Here is an 18,378-nt window from a genome sequence, read left to right as displayed (position 1 = left end):
AATCTTACATAAATAGGACATTTTTACAAATGGCGCGTAACACGTCGGTGTTCAAACTGTGCTGAATTGCTTGAAGTATTTGTAATTAGTTATTGTAAATTGTTACTTGGTGAAATTGTCGAATGTACCAGTCATTTCAACAGGTAATGACATGTGGTTCTGTTTATCGGCACATTTGCCATCAGTTCTGACTTGGACATCTTACCTTTACCTCTGGGGTTACTTGCTGGAGCTGGACCAGTTCCTCTGTATGTGACATTGTGTGGTTCACTTAAAAACAGACAAACTGTTACAATAAATGCAACACCGCAAATCTGCAGCAGTGTCTTGCTCAAGGACATTTGGACACGAAGGAACAAGAGGACATGAAGCCAGGAAGAGCCTTGTCTGTGAGTTTAATTAAGTGTTGACGCCAAATTCACATTATAGCAACAGAAATCATTGCATGCAAGGTTGGACTTAAAGAAAAACAAAAAAAACATGCTGTGCGAGATGGCAGTGATAAAAAGACTTTAACAATTTGTATTTGTAGTGATCCCTGAGGGGAAATCACATCTCTGCATTTGGCCCATACTAGTAGGAGCAGTGTGCTGCTCCATGTGAGCACACAGGGAGCAATTAGGGGTCCTGTGTCTTGCTCAGGGACATCTCGACACGAAGCCAGGGATAGAAGTGGGGACCTTCCTATTCGCAGATGGCCACTCTACCTCCCGATCCACTGCCACGCCACATAAGTGATGCTGCAACCATACATTAAAAAAGTGTCTGAAACTGCTGCCAAATTAAAATACATTTTGTCCATTCCGCGGCCGTCCCTCTGCTTGCTGGGCATCTGTTTTTACTACAGTGGAACCTTCCAGAGAGGGGAGCACAAAGTGTGAACATGATGAGTGTTGGGAGATTGCTTCATTATCACAAAACACCTTTTATAAAGGAATGTTGGCCACTTAAAAACAGTAGGTCGTAGATGTTGACCCATTTTACGCAACCGCGTTTGGAAAATCTCTCTAACACCATGACAGCCCTAAAATCACCCATTTCAAACAGGCTAAATATAAGTCAGGGAGGTAGCAGAAAGGCTGAAAGAAAGAAGTGAAACTGTGAAAGGGGAGGGCAGTTGTGGCCGCTTGATAGGAAAAACAAGAAGCAGTGAGGAAAGACAAACAGAGGGAGCGATAGACAGACTGGGAGAGAGAGAGAAAGGACAGGCTTAGCACGTGTGCTCTGGGTATTTAGGAACACTCAGGGGCTTTGTAGCGCTGTGGATTCTCTTGGTGCAGCTCCATCAGTGTGGATCGGCACAGACTACATGCTGAGGTTGTGGAACAGTTGCCGGTTCTGTGGGGACCAAATAGCCAAGGGACTTCCCAGAGCTGGAGACTGTCCGATGGTCCAGTTGGCTGTATATGGCGGAATATTGTGACACTGTTCCATGTAGGAAGTAATGTGGTGATTCTAAGTGGTCCTCGGAGACTTGGACTATGGCCTTTATGGAGGTGGAGAACCCTGTTGACTGTCACGACAGATTCCGCGCAGGTGAGACCTGACTGTGACTCGTCATGGAAAAGGGGGTTTTCAGAACGTTCACGGCCATCAAAAAACAAAAACGCTTGATGAATTTCTCTAGGGGACGTACTTTTGTATTGTAAGTCCTGTATAGCATTGCACAGATGTTTAGCTAAGCAAACTTATGGACCAATATAAGTACAATTTGCAGAAAAGTAGGCAGGTGATTTGAATTTTGCTTTTACAGTGGAAAGTTATACTGTAAGAGTGTTGGGGATTAAAAAGCTGTCTTGAATATTTTGACTGTATCATGCATGCAGTTGAGTTGACCATAGGCTATGTGTTTATCTGGCCTCTGACAATGTGCTTATTCAGCACCATGGTGGTGTGAAAACATACACATTCAGTTTATAGCCTATATAAGCTGTAAGAAAAGGAAAAAAAAGAAACGGTCTGTTATTTGCTGAAATGACCCCCCTCCCCCCCAAAAAAGGCAACAGAAGTTAACTAAAGGCACTTATCACATAGAGCAGGTCTAGTACTCTATAATTACATTATATGTATTTATGTTACAGCATGTATGTATGTGCTTTCAGACCACTGAATTACCAACCAGTGTTTTGAAATAACTATATACAGCTCTATACAACATTTCTTTTAGTGTTTAGGGGAACAATATAATTTGTGATGTAAGTATATGTTTATAGAGTTAAATGATGTAGCATAGGCCTTCTTGGGGAGTTGGTACAGTAGCATAGTTTGTAGAAGTGAGATGGTCACAATTGTATTCCACAAAGCTGGATTAGAAAGTTAGCCAGATAATTGTGGAAAAGATTATGTATCCTGGCAATACTGAAATAAATCGGTACAACAAAATATGAAAAACTTGAATGAATATGATTTATTCATGTATGTTGATGGTTTCTAATATTACATACTACTTTTTTTTTAAAGGGACTACACCATTTTTCTTCTTTTTTTGTGTGTTTTTGGTCTCCCTTACCTCAATCTATCATCAGGTTCAGTATCGTTGGAGCATATGGTTCAGTGTATTTGTGTGACATAAATTGCTAAACGTTACAGCAGTCAAAAATGTGATGCTAAGTCCCCCAAGGGCTAGTCCGTAGATCACCCCTAAACCACAAAGCAGTAAAATCTAGGGGATGTAGGATGTATGAAGTATTTGGTATTTGTAAACTGCTCTTCACAGAATTTAAGCACAACATTTTGCATGACCATGAAACCCAGCATGGACACGACCTCACAAGTATTGTACTTTCGGGGGTTCCCACGGTCGTGAAATTCCTGGAAATATTTTGAATTTAGAAGACCTTTTCCAGACATTGGAAAGGGTTTGGAATTAATCAGAAGTTTTGGAAAATGTTTGGATATACAGTACATTGTTTTTGTTTAACATTACATGATCGTTGCGCCTTGATACGTTGCTAACTTGTAGATCTGTTTGTTGGCACGTGACGCCTTCGCTCGCATTGATAGAACATTATTGCACCATATGATTGCTATAGGCCTGGAAATGGGCTAAAACACTTTGGAAAAGTTATGGAAAAGTTTTGAAAATTAATTGTTACATTTTTCTGTGTGACTTTCAAATTGCTTTAATATATAAAACAGTATTTCACTGTTATACCCTATAACTCTTCTGTTGTGATTTTGTTTTCAACTCTCTGTGCAACCCAAATTGCCCCCAATACAGATGTGTCTGTGGTATTGTGGTGTAGTAATATAATAACATTCCATTTGCTGGAAGCTTTTATCCAAAGTGCTTTACAGTATGATGATGAGTGCATGCATTTGAAGCAAGGTCGATCTCAATGGGAGAGGAACCTTGTCTATCCCTGACAGTGTGAAGGTGATGATACACTGGTAATTGTTTTGGGCAAATTGGACAGCAAATGTTTCTGGAAATATTTTTCACTCAAACCCATGTACAAGTTTAGCCAGTCTGGATCAGAGAGAATCTTTACTGGAATATGATTAGGAATATAGTGCTTGCACACTTCATTGATTACTTAAAACCCTGCTGGGAATTGGTCAGGTGGCCTGTCCTCAGCAGGCCCTTTCATCTGGGCTTGGAAGACACATATTTAATACAAATATACAGTATAAAACTAGGGGTATTTTAGCTACAACTATTTTTTCCAGTTGTTGGAAAAGTCTTGCTGGACATATCCTGCTGGATTTCTTTTGGTAACTAAACAGACCATTACATAAGCATACAATACACATGGATAAAATGGATACAGTGGATTAAAAAGATTATTTAAAAAAAAAAGGTACCCTTTGAATAAAAAGTAGGCCAAGATCTCAGCGATAGCAGCAGCATATTATTTAATCCATTTTCACTCCAGCTGACAAATCCAACTGTCAAACTAAACATTTTGTGTGATTACATTACATCATGGATTTCTATTTTCTCTTACCCTCTTTGCTCAATGTTGCTCATACTCAATGCCAGAAATAAATTGCACCAAACCTGCCCATAATAAGGGCCATCAACAGTGTGCATTATAACTAGTTATAGAGTTTTAATAATCATTAAAGTGGATGGCAGAGTCCACACCACACAACTATGACAATTACAATGGTGAAAGATATAGCGTATAGTGCTTGGTGTGGATGGCCCTTAAAATGTACACCTTCTGGGAAAAAACATTGTGAGATTCCAGGGTGCTGTTGCTCCATGTGTATCTGACACTGGCAACCCCTAAACCTCTCACCGTTAGCTCTATGCTCTGCCTATTGAGCCATATAGGACCACTCATGTGTCTGACGCATAGTGAGAAAAGGAAGGAAGGTTTTTGGATGTTAGAGGGACAAAAGTAACAAGGCTTCACCAAAAGCCTTTTAAAATGGGGTCCTCCCTTTTCACTTACTCCTTCCTCTTCTTTTGTATTCATTCTTCCATGTTCTCTGTGTACTGTCACCCTGAAAACAGCTCTTGGCATTGATGTTGAGTGTGTTTACTTACTTGCACTCAACACTGTCTATGTAATCACAGTATTGGACTTACCGTACACTATATGACCAAAAGTCAGTGGACAGTGGACACCCTTTATAATGAATGAATGATTCTTCTAATTAGTGTTCCTTTTTTCCCTTTCTTTTTCTTTTACAGTTAATGGAAATCTTAATGTTACAGCAGCTATATGGCATTCTAGACAATCGTGTGCTTCCAATTTTGTGGCAACAGTTTGCGGAAGGCCGTTTCCTGTTTCAGAATGACAGTGTCCCTGTGCCCCCACACTCTGCCATATATAACATTTTGCAAATAAAAGAGGAAGCACAAGGAAGAAGAATGAACCATTTTTAAGGAGGACAATATTTTGATAGCTCTGTCTTTTATAGCTGTTATGAGCTAGCTAGCCAGGACTGGTTGCTAAGGGCATCCATATAGTAGGTATTTATAACTGAGGAAACAAGAAGGAAAACAGACAAAGGCTATTCAGAAGAACTAAGTTTTCAAGAAAATACCTTTTATTGTGGAAAAGAAGAACAGAAGAATGCTTGTTCATCCTTGTTTACATTTGGAAATAACTTCTAGTTAGCTACTTCAAGTCTCAACAGTCTCATGATGGAACGTTTCAGGAAACTTAAGAAATGGATATTAAATCATTTAAAAATAACTAACTACCTATTAGCTTTTTAGCCAAAACAAAACGGGCAGAGCTCAGAATTTCTTATGTCGTAAATGGACACCCAAGCATATCAAGTCAGGCCAAAGAAGAAGCATCATTTGAATTTGAAGAGGGCTTTGAAATCATATATCCTCCTGAAATACTCACTTGACATGCCAAGAAGCAGTTTATTGGGAGAACAATCAAAGAGACTACTGTCTGATTTAAAGTGGACCCAATGAGAGAACAGTGAGGTGCAATCTTCTGTTTTACACACAGTACCCCACTGCCTGGAACACTGCCCTATATGTTGCCCTGCCATGGACACGAACAGGGGGAATCAGCAGAGGCAAGACAGATCATTGGTTGAATTGAATGAGGAGAACAAACTGTCCATAAATGTACAGTATAATGATAATAGGACAGTGATGATCCAGGGCCCATGAACAGCAGTTTCATGGCAGGAATCCAAGACTGGCAGACTTTCACTAAAGAAACAGTTCGATTGACATTGAGTGATCAGCGAGTTTCTGTGTGCGCTGCAAGCTTAGCACATTCGTTAAGTCATCCAAAAGTAAGCATTTGACTTCAAAATAAGAGCAAGTTGCCTTGTACAATCTGTACCATGTTATTGAACAGTTTTCTTTGTTGAATAACATGTTATAGTGACGAAGCAGTAGGAATGTGTTGTAAACAATAATCAGCAATAATTCGGTCTGGGGACCAAAACATCCACTTTTGTTCACATCTTTTTTTTTTTATCAAAAGAGCCTAAACAGGGCCATGGTTCTCAGCTAAACGATGGACAGGAACCAAATGGACCCTTATGGGTCTGTAACTTTGAGAGTATACAAATGGAACCAAATACATACAACACATGTATTTCAGTGTGCAGGCTTTTTCTGTTCATTCTGGTCACAGGGGGATTGTCATTCGGGAAAGGGAAATGGCCTTCCGCAAACTGTTCCACGAAAGTGGAAGCACACAATTGTCTAGAATGTCATAGCTGTAGCATGAATATTTTCACTTACTGGCACAAAGGGCAGTAATTAGAAACACCAATTAGAAAGGGACTTTTGGTCATAGGGCACAGTATGTAGTTTACACTGTTTAAAACACACATTCCCCCCAAACGATCACAGAGCGGATATGACTATTATTTGATTCAGCCATCTGTTGTTTAGATATCAGATGAAAAATGTCGATAGCGTTTAGTCAAATGTTTGTTGTTTTGTGGTAAAGGTTATCACATTGTCTCAGGTTGAGGCGTTTCCTTTGTCTTACATAACATGTGGTAAAGGTTATCACATTGTCTCAGGTTGAGGCGTTTCCTTTGTCTTACATAACAGGATTAATCCAGCCAAGAAAGGCTTGCTAGTGTGCATGTAATCTTTGCTGCTGATTATTATGTTATGATACTTCTATGATTGACAACCTATGATACCAACTAAATCTTTACATTCTCTTTCTGTCTCTCTCTCTCACCCCCTTCTCCCTCCCTCCTCCAGTTCTGCAGTTGAGGCTGCAACAAAGGCGTACCAGAGAGCAACTGGTGGACCAAGGCATAATGCCACGTAAGTACCACTGCTGCCACACTTCCCATCACACACACATACACAACAGCCTACCTAACTTCTTAACACCATTTTCTTGGGGGAGACATTTTCACAAGCCCCAATCACGTCTCGCAGATTAAATGTATTATCTTCCCATCTTTGTTATGATTTTGCAGCTGCTGTTTGTTTAGTTTTTGTCCATTTTGCTTCATGTTTTATTCAAAATGAACTAGCAGAAGTGCGATTAGCTTGGCGTACGTACAACACCAACAAAACAAGGACCCCAGTTCATACCGATGGGTGTGATTCAATTATTCGATAAACAAACACAGTGTGTTTGATAGAACAATGTTTACAGTATGTTTTTTCAGTCACGCATAGTGTTTGGACTTGTGTGTTCACGTAACTGCTGTGTGTTTCTGGTGCAGCTTTAAAGAGTCCGGCAGCTTTCCATGGGCAGATACGCAGCTTGGAGAGAGCCAGGGTAAGACATACATCATGTATTTAACCACTTAAACCCTATATGTCAAATAGTGATCTAAAAGCTTGTTGCGACACATTGTGAGCTCGTAGATTGGTCGCGTATTTTCATGGAATGTTTGTCCATTTTTGCTTAATGTTTATCTATTATGACATGCCCAGAATAGGGATGCAAGGGTTCATATACTTAATATAGAAATTATTGAATTGTTGAGGTGTCAGACTAGGGCTTTCACGACTAGAGATTTTTACTGGTCGACTAATTTGACCCAGCGGTAGTCGACTAGTCGAAATTTACCTTAAAGAATATATATATTTGTAGGATGCCATTGTTTTAATGCCATCCTACTACTATATTACTATTATTATTATCCTCCTGCCTTTATTTTTATGCCATTTTAAGGGACGCGCTTCTGGCACAGCACCACAGCAGCGTCTCCAAGGATCCTCAAAAGGGGGTTATTGCCCAATACTAGGCTATTAATGGGCATACTTTTGACCCCCTTTTGATAAAGATAAAGGCAGGAGGATAATAATAATAGTAACGGGCCATTACTATGGCATTAAAAAAAATGAACTATTCGACTAGTACCAACAAGGTCGACTAGTGGTTAGTAGTCGACTAGCCCTATGTCAGACACAGGAAAAGAGAACTATGGTAAAAATAATAAAAGAAGAAGAAGAAGAAATTGCACACTCAAAGCCTTTATGCAAGCAGAACTTTCATTGTGTGCATTCCGAACTTTTATTGTGTGCATTCAAAGAAATGCCTTGACAAGCCCATGATTTCACGTTTGTTGCAGTATTTTTTAGTGTTATTGCAGTGAAATGAAATATTCTTGGCATCAAGGCTATGTGATTCAGGTGTTGAAGGGAGACATTTGAGACTGATGTAGCTTCTCTGAGCGTGCCGTTTCTGTTGTTTGTTGCTTCAGACGGAGAACTTCCTGAAACATAAGATCCGCAGTCGTCCAGAACGAGCAGAGCTGGTCAGGATGCACATCCTCCAAGGTACTGGTCTTTGACTGACATTTGTCTTTATTTACTGGATCCGCCTGTTTAAATAGCACTCACCTTGCCTCTTTCAAATCCTGAATTATCCAAGTGTGGAGAGATTTTAATACGAATTTAGCAGCAAGGCAAGGTGTTACTGAGGGAAATGTGATGCTGACTAAAGGCAATTGTTTCCCCTTAAAGTCCTACACTAGGAAAAGGATGAATGGGGCAACTTGGGAGCTGAAAAATGACTCCCACCCACTTTTGCTACAAAAATAAATGAAATACTGCGTTGCCAGAATCGAGACAATTATGCATATGAGTACAGTAAATAATCCAAACTATCCATACTTATGAGTTAGACTGTATCTTAGTATCTTGTGTTTGTTTCGACCAGAGACGGGAGCAGAGCCCTCGTTGCAGGCTACCCAGATGAGGTTGAAGAGGGCTCGGCTGGCTGACAACCTGAACGAGAAGATAGCCCAGCGGCCCGGTCCCTTGGAGCTGGTGGAGAAGAACATCCTGCCCGTAGACTCCACCCTCAAAGAGGCCATTATCGGTGAGGGAGATGGGACGATGGGTACGAGACTATGGGCCACGTGGCTCGGGAACAGTTGGTTCCCTAGGCCAGTGGTTCTCAAACTTTTTCATGTCAAGGACCCCCAAATTGACACTTATTAGCCCGCGGACCCCCATTTGAAAAGATAATCCAGGGACCCCAATAAGAGAAGTTTTTTTTCACGGCTCTAGCAGTGATTCTCAACCATTTTAATTTCAAGGACCCCCAGTTTGACATGCATTAGAGGCTATGGACCCCCATTTAATGGCATTTCTATGTATGGGACCCCAATTCATATCGTGAAATCTATGTTAATGTAACTCTGAGAGTGTACAAATGGAACCAAATGGACCCGTCAGGGTCCATTTGGTTCCATTTGTACACTCTCAGAGTTACAGACCCATAAGGGTCCATTTGGTTCCTGTCCATCATTTAGCTGGGGACCCCCTGGAACCCCCTCAAGTACCCCTGGGGGTCCCCGGACCCCACTTTGAGAACCAATGCCCTAGGCTACTTACAGTACTTACTTACGTGGGCACGAGACACTGGAGTTAAAGTATGTAAAACTACCACTGAAATATTAATACCAGTCTAGATCTGCTGTGCTAATGCTAATTTATGTTAAGAACGGCTGCTAACAAACTATATTATTTTATACAATTTAAGTATTTAGTACATACTAGGTGTGACAATGGTGCGTGACAGTTGAGGGTGATGAGATGGAAGAGAAAACGATATGACCATGTCTGACCCCCCTGCTCTGTCCACCATCCGTGTTGTCCCAGGCCAGGTGAACTACCCCAAGGTGTTTGACGAGGACAGTTGTGACCCCCTATCCCCGGAGCAGCCTGCCAGCCAGGAATCCCAGATCTCAGCTCCCTCACCTGCGGAGAGCAGGACACCCGAGACCCCCTCCTCAGCGATCACCCTGACTCCTCCAGCAATCGCACACACCCTTGTACAGGTAATACAGTTGTGCAGTCAGAAGGCAACGCCTTGAACAAAATGTTCACAGACGTGTGCAGTTGCAAGGATCCACAGTAAAAAATCCACATGATTTTTCATGGTAGAGCACCCAGGTGGGAGAGAATCACACCTGCTACGTGATGATATTGACATATATCATATATAAGCATTCTGATGAATAATTGTGATTGCATAATCCTGCAAAAGAGCAAAATTTCATCAGTTATGTCAAAAAGAGATCACAAGATGTAAGTACATCTTATTGATCACAGACATAAAAAGTGATGTTCTTTTATGTATTTTCCTCACTTATTCAGACCCTACCAGTCACTACGCAAGGGGCTGCTGACTTCCTGAAAGTCCTCTGCACCAATGAGCAGCCAGTGAGTCGCCCAGTTGCCGCCCCTGCTCAGCCAATCACCACGGTTGCTCCCTCAAAACCTGGTCCGACATTGGTGAAAGTAAGGATTTTCTTTTCATCATCAAGCCATATAACCACTGAATTGATTAATAATTCATTAATAATTCATAATTTTGGCTGAAACCTGAAAAGAGAATTTCAATAGTGTAGTTCATTAAACTTGAAAAAGAATGCACATTGAAAATAAAGAACAATTCTTCAACATGTTTCCGAGGTGCTATGACACCCAGAAGATGTTTCACCTTGAAGTGTGTGTGTGTGTGTGTGTGTGTGTGTGTGTGTGTGTGTGTGTGTGTGTGTGTGTGTGTGTGTGTGTGTGTGTGTGTGTGTGTGTGTGTGTGTGTGTGTGTGTGTGTGTGTGTGTGTGTGTGTGTGTGTGTGCAACAAAACAACCTGTGAGACCTTGAAGAATAAACATCTCAGAGACCAAACTGACAGGTTACTGTGCAACAGCTATTTTCATTTCTAGATACTGTATGAGACGGCATTGTTTTTGTTTTTATTCCTGCTTTTGTTTTTGTTTTAGTTTTGTTTTCAGCTTCAGCCCTGCCATCTAGATTAGAACAGGGTTTGTCTGTACAGTATGTGTCCACAAAAGTAGACAAATCATGGCTTGTGCAGCTTGTGCATGTCCTCACTAGAGAAACGTAGTGATGCCAGATAGACAGACTGATTGACTGACTGACTGACTTGACAGACATGAAAAATAAGATAGGTGCGGGTAAAGAGTAGAGAGATAAGAATGACAACATCTTTAATGGAATAAAAATAAATAGCAAAATATACAGTAAGTAAGTATAATGTACAATATTATACATTTACCACCTATGAATGGATACATTTACAGACATTGGTTATGAGACCGATATACACATATGCACAGTGTCAGTTGGCCTACAACAGTGGGATTATATCTGGTAACAGTGAATACAAAGAGTAAATATTTAATCTATCGACAATTAACACATTGAACGCCAGAGGTTAATCTCATAATGTACTCACCAGTGCCAAGCTTTTATTGTTTTTTTTTTCATGTCGCCATAGCCCCCGCTAAATCCATTTAAAATGCGCGTTCATTTGGTTCTACACACTCAGGGGATCTGTGTGCGACGAGCAGAAAAAAACGCATCTGTTTACGTTCCGCCATCTTGAAGCTACGGGGGGAAACGTTAGACAGGGCGATGCGAGGAGAAAAACCACAAAGGAGATAAATCGATTCAAAGTTGATTCCTAGACAGGAAACGGATGCGATCGGCCCCCGGAACCGGAAGGTCTCGAAAAAAAATCCGGAAAGTGCACTTTTTCGATTTAACATGGGATTTCAATTTGTAAACAGTTCGCGTAGATCTATGCGACTGGCACGCTGCGGCTTTAAATCGGTTCGCGTAGATCTACGCGATTGGCAGTCAATGTGTTAAGCAATTAAGCCAACTAAACACAAACTTCACACCTAAGAACTTGCTATGCGACTGGGAGGCCTCACCGTTATTGGACTCTTACTGTAAGAGATTGTTCAGTAAAACCCAGCATCATCTGCAGTTCAATCCTCTTAAGTAAAAACAATGTCCTGTTTTCTCCAACTTTCCACGTCCTCCACAGCAAAGCCAGCCCAAGCACCCATCGGAGAAGAGCCGGAGCAAAAAGGGAAAGGAGCCCAAGCCCAGGGTGAAGAAGTTGAAGTACCATCAGTATGTTCCACCAGACCAGAAGCTAGATGTCAGCGAGGCTCAAATGGACTCGTCCTACGCCAGACTACTGCAGCAACAACAGCTGTTCCTCCAGCTGCAGATCCTGAGCCAGCAACAACAGCATTACAACTACCAGACTATACTACCTGCACCTTTAAAGTATGTTCACTCTTTTAAAACTTTGGCCACTACACCTCAAGACCCACTGAAACTACATTTTCTAAACTTATGTCTGAACTGAACTGTCTGTAATCTATACTACTTCTGGTATAGCGATGTTGGCAAGACGGTTATGGAGAAGGTCTTACCTTCAAAACTTCATATTGGCTTTGATTGGCTTTTAAATAGTTAATGACCTCCATGACTCCACACATTTCCCCCCCCTGCTCCAGCCTGCTTTGTCCGAGCAGAACAAAGTGGGCCAAAACACCAAATATTGTTTTCAGAAATCCTGAGGGCCACTAGCTAGTAGTTTCCAATAACAACACTCTGTCAAAACATATTGATGTCTGACAGGATGTTTTTGCCTGTTTTGAACGAACACCCCTCATGGCCTGGCTGCCTTTGAACGGTGCTCAGGTGCTGTGGTTCCATTGACTACCTCTGCCAATGAGGCACGAGGTGAAGGATGGAGGACAGTTTGTTCATATTGAGAGAGGAGTTTTTTATCTCTTCTACTTTTCTCTTTTGCTATCTCTCATTCTCTTTAACTCCTCTCTCTTTCTTATCTCACTTTCTATCTGTGTCTCTCCCTCTCACCCAAATAAAGTTGTTGGTCTGCGGGCAACTAAGGCTAGTAATTCTCTGAAACATCCCAGGCTGTTGTACTAGTATGTAATTACTTGACATCTCTTGTTGTCTCTCTCTCTTTCTGTCTTGCTCTCGGTCTCCCCCTTCTTTTTTCCATGTCTTCTTCTCCCTCCCTCCCTAAACGTTTCTTATTCCCTTCTGTCCAATATCTCGTTCACTTTCTCCCTCTCTCTCTTCACATCCCTTACTCTTTCTCTCTCTCCCTCCCTCTGTTACTTTATACCCCCTTCCTGCTCACTGTCTCTCATCTCCCCTGTCCTCTTTCGTTTTACTCATCTTCTCTTTCTCCCTCCCTCACTGCAGGCCTGTGGCAGAGGCTCAGAGCCCCGGTGCCAATGGCCTGCCAACCTCCATCATGGTTTCCCTGCCGACTGCACCTCCTCCACCCCCTCCGCCCTCCACTCCGGTCCAGCCGCGGCCCAGCAGCACTTCCACCCTGTCCAACCGCAAACCGGGCGTCCTGCCTGCCAACCTGGAGGAGATGAAGGTATCAAAACCTCATCATGCTTTCGCTGTGTATATATACATATAGCAGTGGTTCTATAACATTTTAACTCAAGTAAAAAAATAAAAATAAAAGTTGTTTGCCCGGGACCCAAACTAGTCAAAGTAGTAGTCACGTCGCGACATGTTAGGAGCTTGTAGATTGGCTATTTTCACTGCGTATTTAAACATTTGTTTTCTATAAACAATATTTGTTTTCTTTATGTAATTTCTTTGATTTCTTTTCTTTCTTTTTTATGTATGAAATTCTTTTGAAAAAACATATTTTTTTTCTTTGGGAATTGTTTTGGAAATCTTTTGAAATAATAATAATAAAAAACAAAATGTATAGGAGTACAGGAGGAACGTATAGGAGAATGTATATATTTGTATTTACTCCTGACCCATAAATATGTGTCTGTGACCCACAAATGGGTCCAGACCCACTTTTTGGAAAACAGTGCTGTATATGATATATAGTGTGCAGTTTACTATGATGTCAAGTACTGTTGACAGAGTACTTGGAGGCTAGGCTATGATGCCAGTACTGTGTTCTGAGTTACAAATGACCACATTTTACAATTATTGTGATTTTACTGTGCGTGCGTGCGTGCGTGTGTCTGTGTTCTCTCTGAAGACACGAAGCCAGGATTATGGCTGGGGCTGCTATGCTATTGTTGTCATTCCACACAATGTTTCCACTGTTGGCCTGTGAAGTTTCACTGTCCTGTGAAGACTCAGTGTATAGGGGAAGCAACCATACTGTGGTGAACATCTTCAACTTTATGCCATTGATAGGCCCCAAAGATTATTTTATTTTCTAATCTTTACTTAGAAATACGGTCATATGAGACAGCATAGTTATTATGGTTATGGTGGGATTTGTGCACTGTGCACTGCCTGACTACATACAGTATGTAATGTAATGTACAGTATATGTACTACTTTCAGGTTCACTATCTCTTTTTTTTTCCTTTTCAAATTAGTTTTGGTGGTGAAATAGGTACACTGAACATTGATTAGAAAGGGCTGATTGTAAAAACTGGTGAAAGTCGATTGATGCGATGTTTTTTAGCTCTACTCTTGACTATGTCCGTCCGTATGTCCGTTTGTCCGTTATGTCCGTTTGAGCCCGGATGTCCGTTTCAGCACGGGCTTTAAACAGCTATAACTCCAGTTGGCAGCATGCCAGCAAGTCCAAATTTGGTATGTGGACTTACACCACCAATTGGGACGAGCATTGATTGCTGAAGCCCCGCCCCGCCCTATTATAGCGCCACCAGGAGGCCACTGGCTTTAACGGATGTCCGTTTCAGCACGGGCTTTAAACAGCTATAACTCCAGTTGGCAGCATGCCAGCAAGTCCAAATTTGGTATGTGGACTTACACCACCAATTGGGACGAGCATTGATTGCTGAAGCCCCGCCCCGCCCTATTATAGCGCCACCAGGAGGCCACTGGCTTTAAACAGCGCTTTACACAGCTATAACTCCAGTTCGCATGCCAGCAAGTCCAAATTTGGTATGTGGACTTACACCACCAATTGGGACGAGCATTGATTGCTGAAGCCCCGCCCGCCCTATTATAGCGCCACCAGGAGGCCACTGGCTTTAAACAGCGCTTTACACAGCTATAACTCCAGTTCGCAGCATGCCAGCAAGTCCAAATTTGGTATGTGGACTTAGACCACCAATAGGGACGAGCATTGATTGCTGAAGCCCCGCCCCGCCCTATTATAGCGCCACCAGGAGGCCACTGGCTTTAAACAGCTATAACTCCAGTTTGCAGCATATGCCACCAAGTCCAACTAATACCACCAATAGGGACCAACTGTAATTACATAAGCCCCACCCCCTCTGTCTTCCCATTGGCTGGGCTTTAAACAGCCATAACTCCAGTTCACAGCATGCTACTGAGTACAAATTTGGTAAGTGGACTCAGACCACCAATAGGGACGAACTGAAATGTAGTAAGCCCCGCCCCCTCTGTATTCCTATTGGCTGGGCTTTAAACAGCCATAAGTCCACTTTGCAGCATGCTACCAAATACACATTTACCACGTGAACTTAGACCACCAATAGGGACAATCTTTAATTGCTGAAGCCCCGCCCCCTCTGTATTGTCATTGGCTGGGCTACAAACAGCCATAACTCCAGTTAGCAGCATGCCACCCAGTCCGAATTTGGTTTGTGGACTTACACCACCAATAGGGACGAGCATTAATTGCTGAAGCCCCGCCCCGCCCTATTATAGCGCCACCAGGAGGCCACTCATCAAAGGCACCGCTTCCTTCACACAGGGTGCGATTTTTTCTGTTCCAGGTGGCTGAGTTAAAAATGGAGCTGAAACTTCGCGGCCTCCCCGTGTCAGGAACCAAAACGGATCTGATGGAGAAACTGAAACCCTTCCAGGAGCACCCCTGCACCCCTACACCCGGCTCTGTCCCTTCCAAAGTCTCCGCTGTCCCCATGGAGGTCACCCCGGAGATCGCAAGCTCCACCCCTCCTCCGGTCTCCCCCTTCCCCGCCAACTCCTCCTCCTCCGCCCCGGTCTCGCAGGACGTGGGCATGTCTGAGGCCCCGCCTCCTCCGGACGCTCAGATGGTGATCCTCGGTCGGGCGGAGGCCGGATCCTCCCCGCTAATGACCTTGCCGGGCCGCGTCCCCGAAGAGAAGGACAGGAGGCTGCACGAGAAGGAGCGGCAGATCGAGGAGCTGATGAGGAAGCTGGAGCAGGAGCAGCGGCTGGTGGAGGAGCTCAAGATGCAACTCGAGGTGGAGAAGAGAGGCCAGGGAGTAGCCGACCTAATCCCCGCCTCTGTCTCCTCCTCCGCTCTCAACTCCAACCTGGTCAAAACGGAGGGCAGGGTTTTGTCAAACTGTTCCTCCGTTGCCTCTCCCATCCCCGCCTCTCTCCAAGCCCCCCTGGCTCTGAAGCTGGAGGATGTGACTGTATCTTCTGCCATACCACGCCAACCGCAACCCCAGTCCCAGCAACAGACGCAAATGATCCCCCAGGTTCAGCAGCAGCCCCCAGCCCAGTTGCTCGCCCAGATGCAGCCCCAGGCCCAGAGAACGTCCCACAGCCCACAGCTGGTCTCCCAGGTAGGCCTGTCACAATTATTACATAATCGTCTAATCGCAATAATTTGAGATAATCGCAATTATTTTTGCATGATCGTTTCCATTTTGAAAAATGGTCACATATTTTCAAAAAAAAAACAAAAAAAAAACAGAAATAGCAGATCTACAAGCTTACAATGCGTCACCTTGTGATGCGTTGTAAGCTTGTAGATCAATAGTAATTTCAGTAATTTCTTTGTATATTTAAGTTATGTCACATCTGCCCTGTGCAATTTTTTATTACGAAGCCTAAAAGGCAAACAGAAATACAATTTGTATTCATATGTTCCAATGTTCAATGCCAAACACACAATTAAATCGTTAATCGTGATTATTCGAGTGACAATTGATCGTCAACTTAAATTTGTAATCGTGACAGCCCTGCACCCAGGCTCAGCTGAGCCCCAACCTCCAGGCTCGCCCTCAGCCGCCCCAGCAGGCAGCAGCGCCCAGCCTGCAGCAGTTCTTCATCAGCCACCAGGGCGGCGTGTCCCAGGTCCTGGGTCAGCCACAGACCCTGCTGACAGGCACGGGTCAAACCCAGACGCTGCTGACCACAGCTGGCCAGCCCACAACACAGATCTTGCTCCCCGTGTCACTGCCCAGCAGTGCCACCACCACCATCCAGCTGCCCACCACCACCGTCAACCTGCAGGTACCATACCATCAGCATTTTATCCCCATATCATTCCCTCGAAGCATCATCTTTCTAGCTTTGGGGTGCTTGATTTTTTTATTTATTAAAGCCATTGCTCAAATAATATAAACCTTTTCATTTCAAGGACCCCCATTTCGATATGCATTAGGCCACAGACACCCATTTGGTAGGATTGTTTTCATCTCTGTGTAAACTTCTCAAAGTTAATTTAACTCAGAGTCGAGAGTGTACAAATTTGGTTCCATTTGTACACTCGGGAGTCCCATGTGGAATACACACATACGATTGATTGATGGATTGAATATTTTAGTGACATTTTAAAAGTGCAGCAGTACGATACAAAAGCCAAATGGAATCGAGCACCCAGCCATTACGATGGCAAAGCCTGGGAAAACGAAAACAAAGTGCTTTATTTACGCATCTAAAATTGCCTACAATTGCGTTGTACAGTTTGTCCTACTTAACTGTGAAGCGCCAGTTGCAGAAATAATGTGTCTGAAAACAGAGGGTTTGACCACGGGTTTGTGTTCTCTTTCACCCCCTGAATGTGAATGTCAGCCGATGCTGCAGGCCACAGTGTCCAGCCCTGCCCAGGGCCTGGCCCAGCTACAAAGCACCAACATGGACACGACACCCAGCCAGCAGCTGGCCAACCACAACCACATGTTACAGGTCAGACACACAGCACGTCACTGGCGCACTGGCAGACCTCTGTGTCCAGTTTTGGCAGCTAGCAGTCATTATGACTTTGGCAGGATATGACTTTTGTTCATGCAAAATGTGCATACTTGACTTTAGTGAACTGTGCTCTTTTACACAAGTACATTACAGACATGATGTCCCACATCATGTCATCTTATATCTACCCTTTTGAAAATATATACTGTACATGTATATACAGTAAAGGTACTGTAATATATACTGTATATGTTTTGAAAAAAGTGATGACGTTACCTTTTAACTAGAAAAAGAGCAGCAATCCGACCACTCAAAAGAAAACGGAGGAGAGGGCGTAAAATCAAGATACTGTTTTTGTAGCCCATATAAAATGAACACTACATTTACAAAACGTTTTAAAAGCCAACATGTTTCGACCAGCAACTGGTCTTCATCAGGGCAAGTATGAAGACCAGTTGCTGGTTGAAACATGTTGGCTTTTAAAACTTTCTGTAAACATGATTAAAGTACCTTGATGTTATGCCCTCTCCTCCTTTTGGTTCCCGTTGATAACTAGAAGCACCAATCTATGTTTTTAACTCAACTTTTATCTCCATTGAGCACCTGGTTGATCTCTCTCTTGCATTACCTTTAACTACTTTGTCTTGTCCCTACAGACCCTGACAGTGCGCACTAATACTAGCTCGGAGAACCAGAGCAGGTCTGAGTTGAATCCCCAGTCCTTCCTGAGCAGTTCCCCAGAAAACAGACTCCCCAGACTCTCTCCACGGGCTTCACCCAACCACACCATCTCCAACGGCCCGCTCAGAAAAGTAGGGCA

The 18,378-nt window shown here is 43.0% G+C and overlaps 1 protein-coding gene across 2 annotated transcripts in view; it reads left to right on the top strand.

Moving 5' to 3' along the window:
- Positions 1-18,378, top strand: part of mrtfba (myocardin related transcription factor Ba) — a 37,208-nt gene that overhangs the window by 14,609 nt on the left and 4,221 nt on the right. The window contains exons 4-15 of one of the 2 annotated variants that reach the window (XM_084077699.1): positions 6,650-6,715; positions 7,126-7,181; positions 8,113-8,188; positions 8,571-8,732; positions 9,518-9,696; positions 10,016-10,159; positions 11,719-11,966; positions 12,921-13,104; positions 15,422-16,204; positions 16,602-16,877; positions 17,439-17,552; positions 18,215-18,370. In XM_084077699.1, the coding sequence (XP_083933825.1) occupies positions 6,650-6,715; positions 7,126-7,181; positions 8,113-8,188; positions 8,571-8,732; positions 9,518-9,696; positions 10,016-10,159; positions 11,719-11,966; positions 12,921-13,104; positions 15,422-16,204; positions 16,602-16,877; positions 17,439-17,552; positions 18,215-18,370 (2,444 nt within the window). Of the gene's footprint in view, positions 1-6,649; positions 6,716-7,125; positions 7,182-8,112; positions 8,189-8,570; positions 8,754-9,517; positions 9,697-10,015; positions 10,160-11,718; positions 11,967-12,920; positions 13,105-15,421; positions 16,205-16,601; positions 16,878-17,438; positions 17,553-18,214; positions 18,371-18,378 lie in introns of both variants that reach the window. The other variant, XM_084077698.1, reaches the window with a different exon arrangement.

Source organism: Gymnoscopelus microlampas, assembly GCF_963454915.1.
Source record: "Gymnoscopelus microlampas genome assembly, chromosome: 14".
NCBI classification, from domain to species: Eukaryota; Metazoa; Chordata; class Actinopteri; order Myctophiformes; family Myctophidae; genus Gymnoscopelus; species Gymnoscopelus microlampas.
The sequence above is the reverse complement of the archived record's forward strand: the minus strand, read 5'-3'. Positions and strand labels throughout refer to the sequence as shown.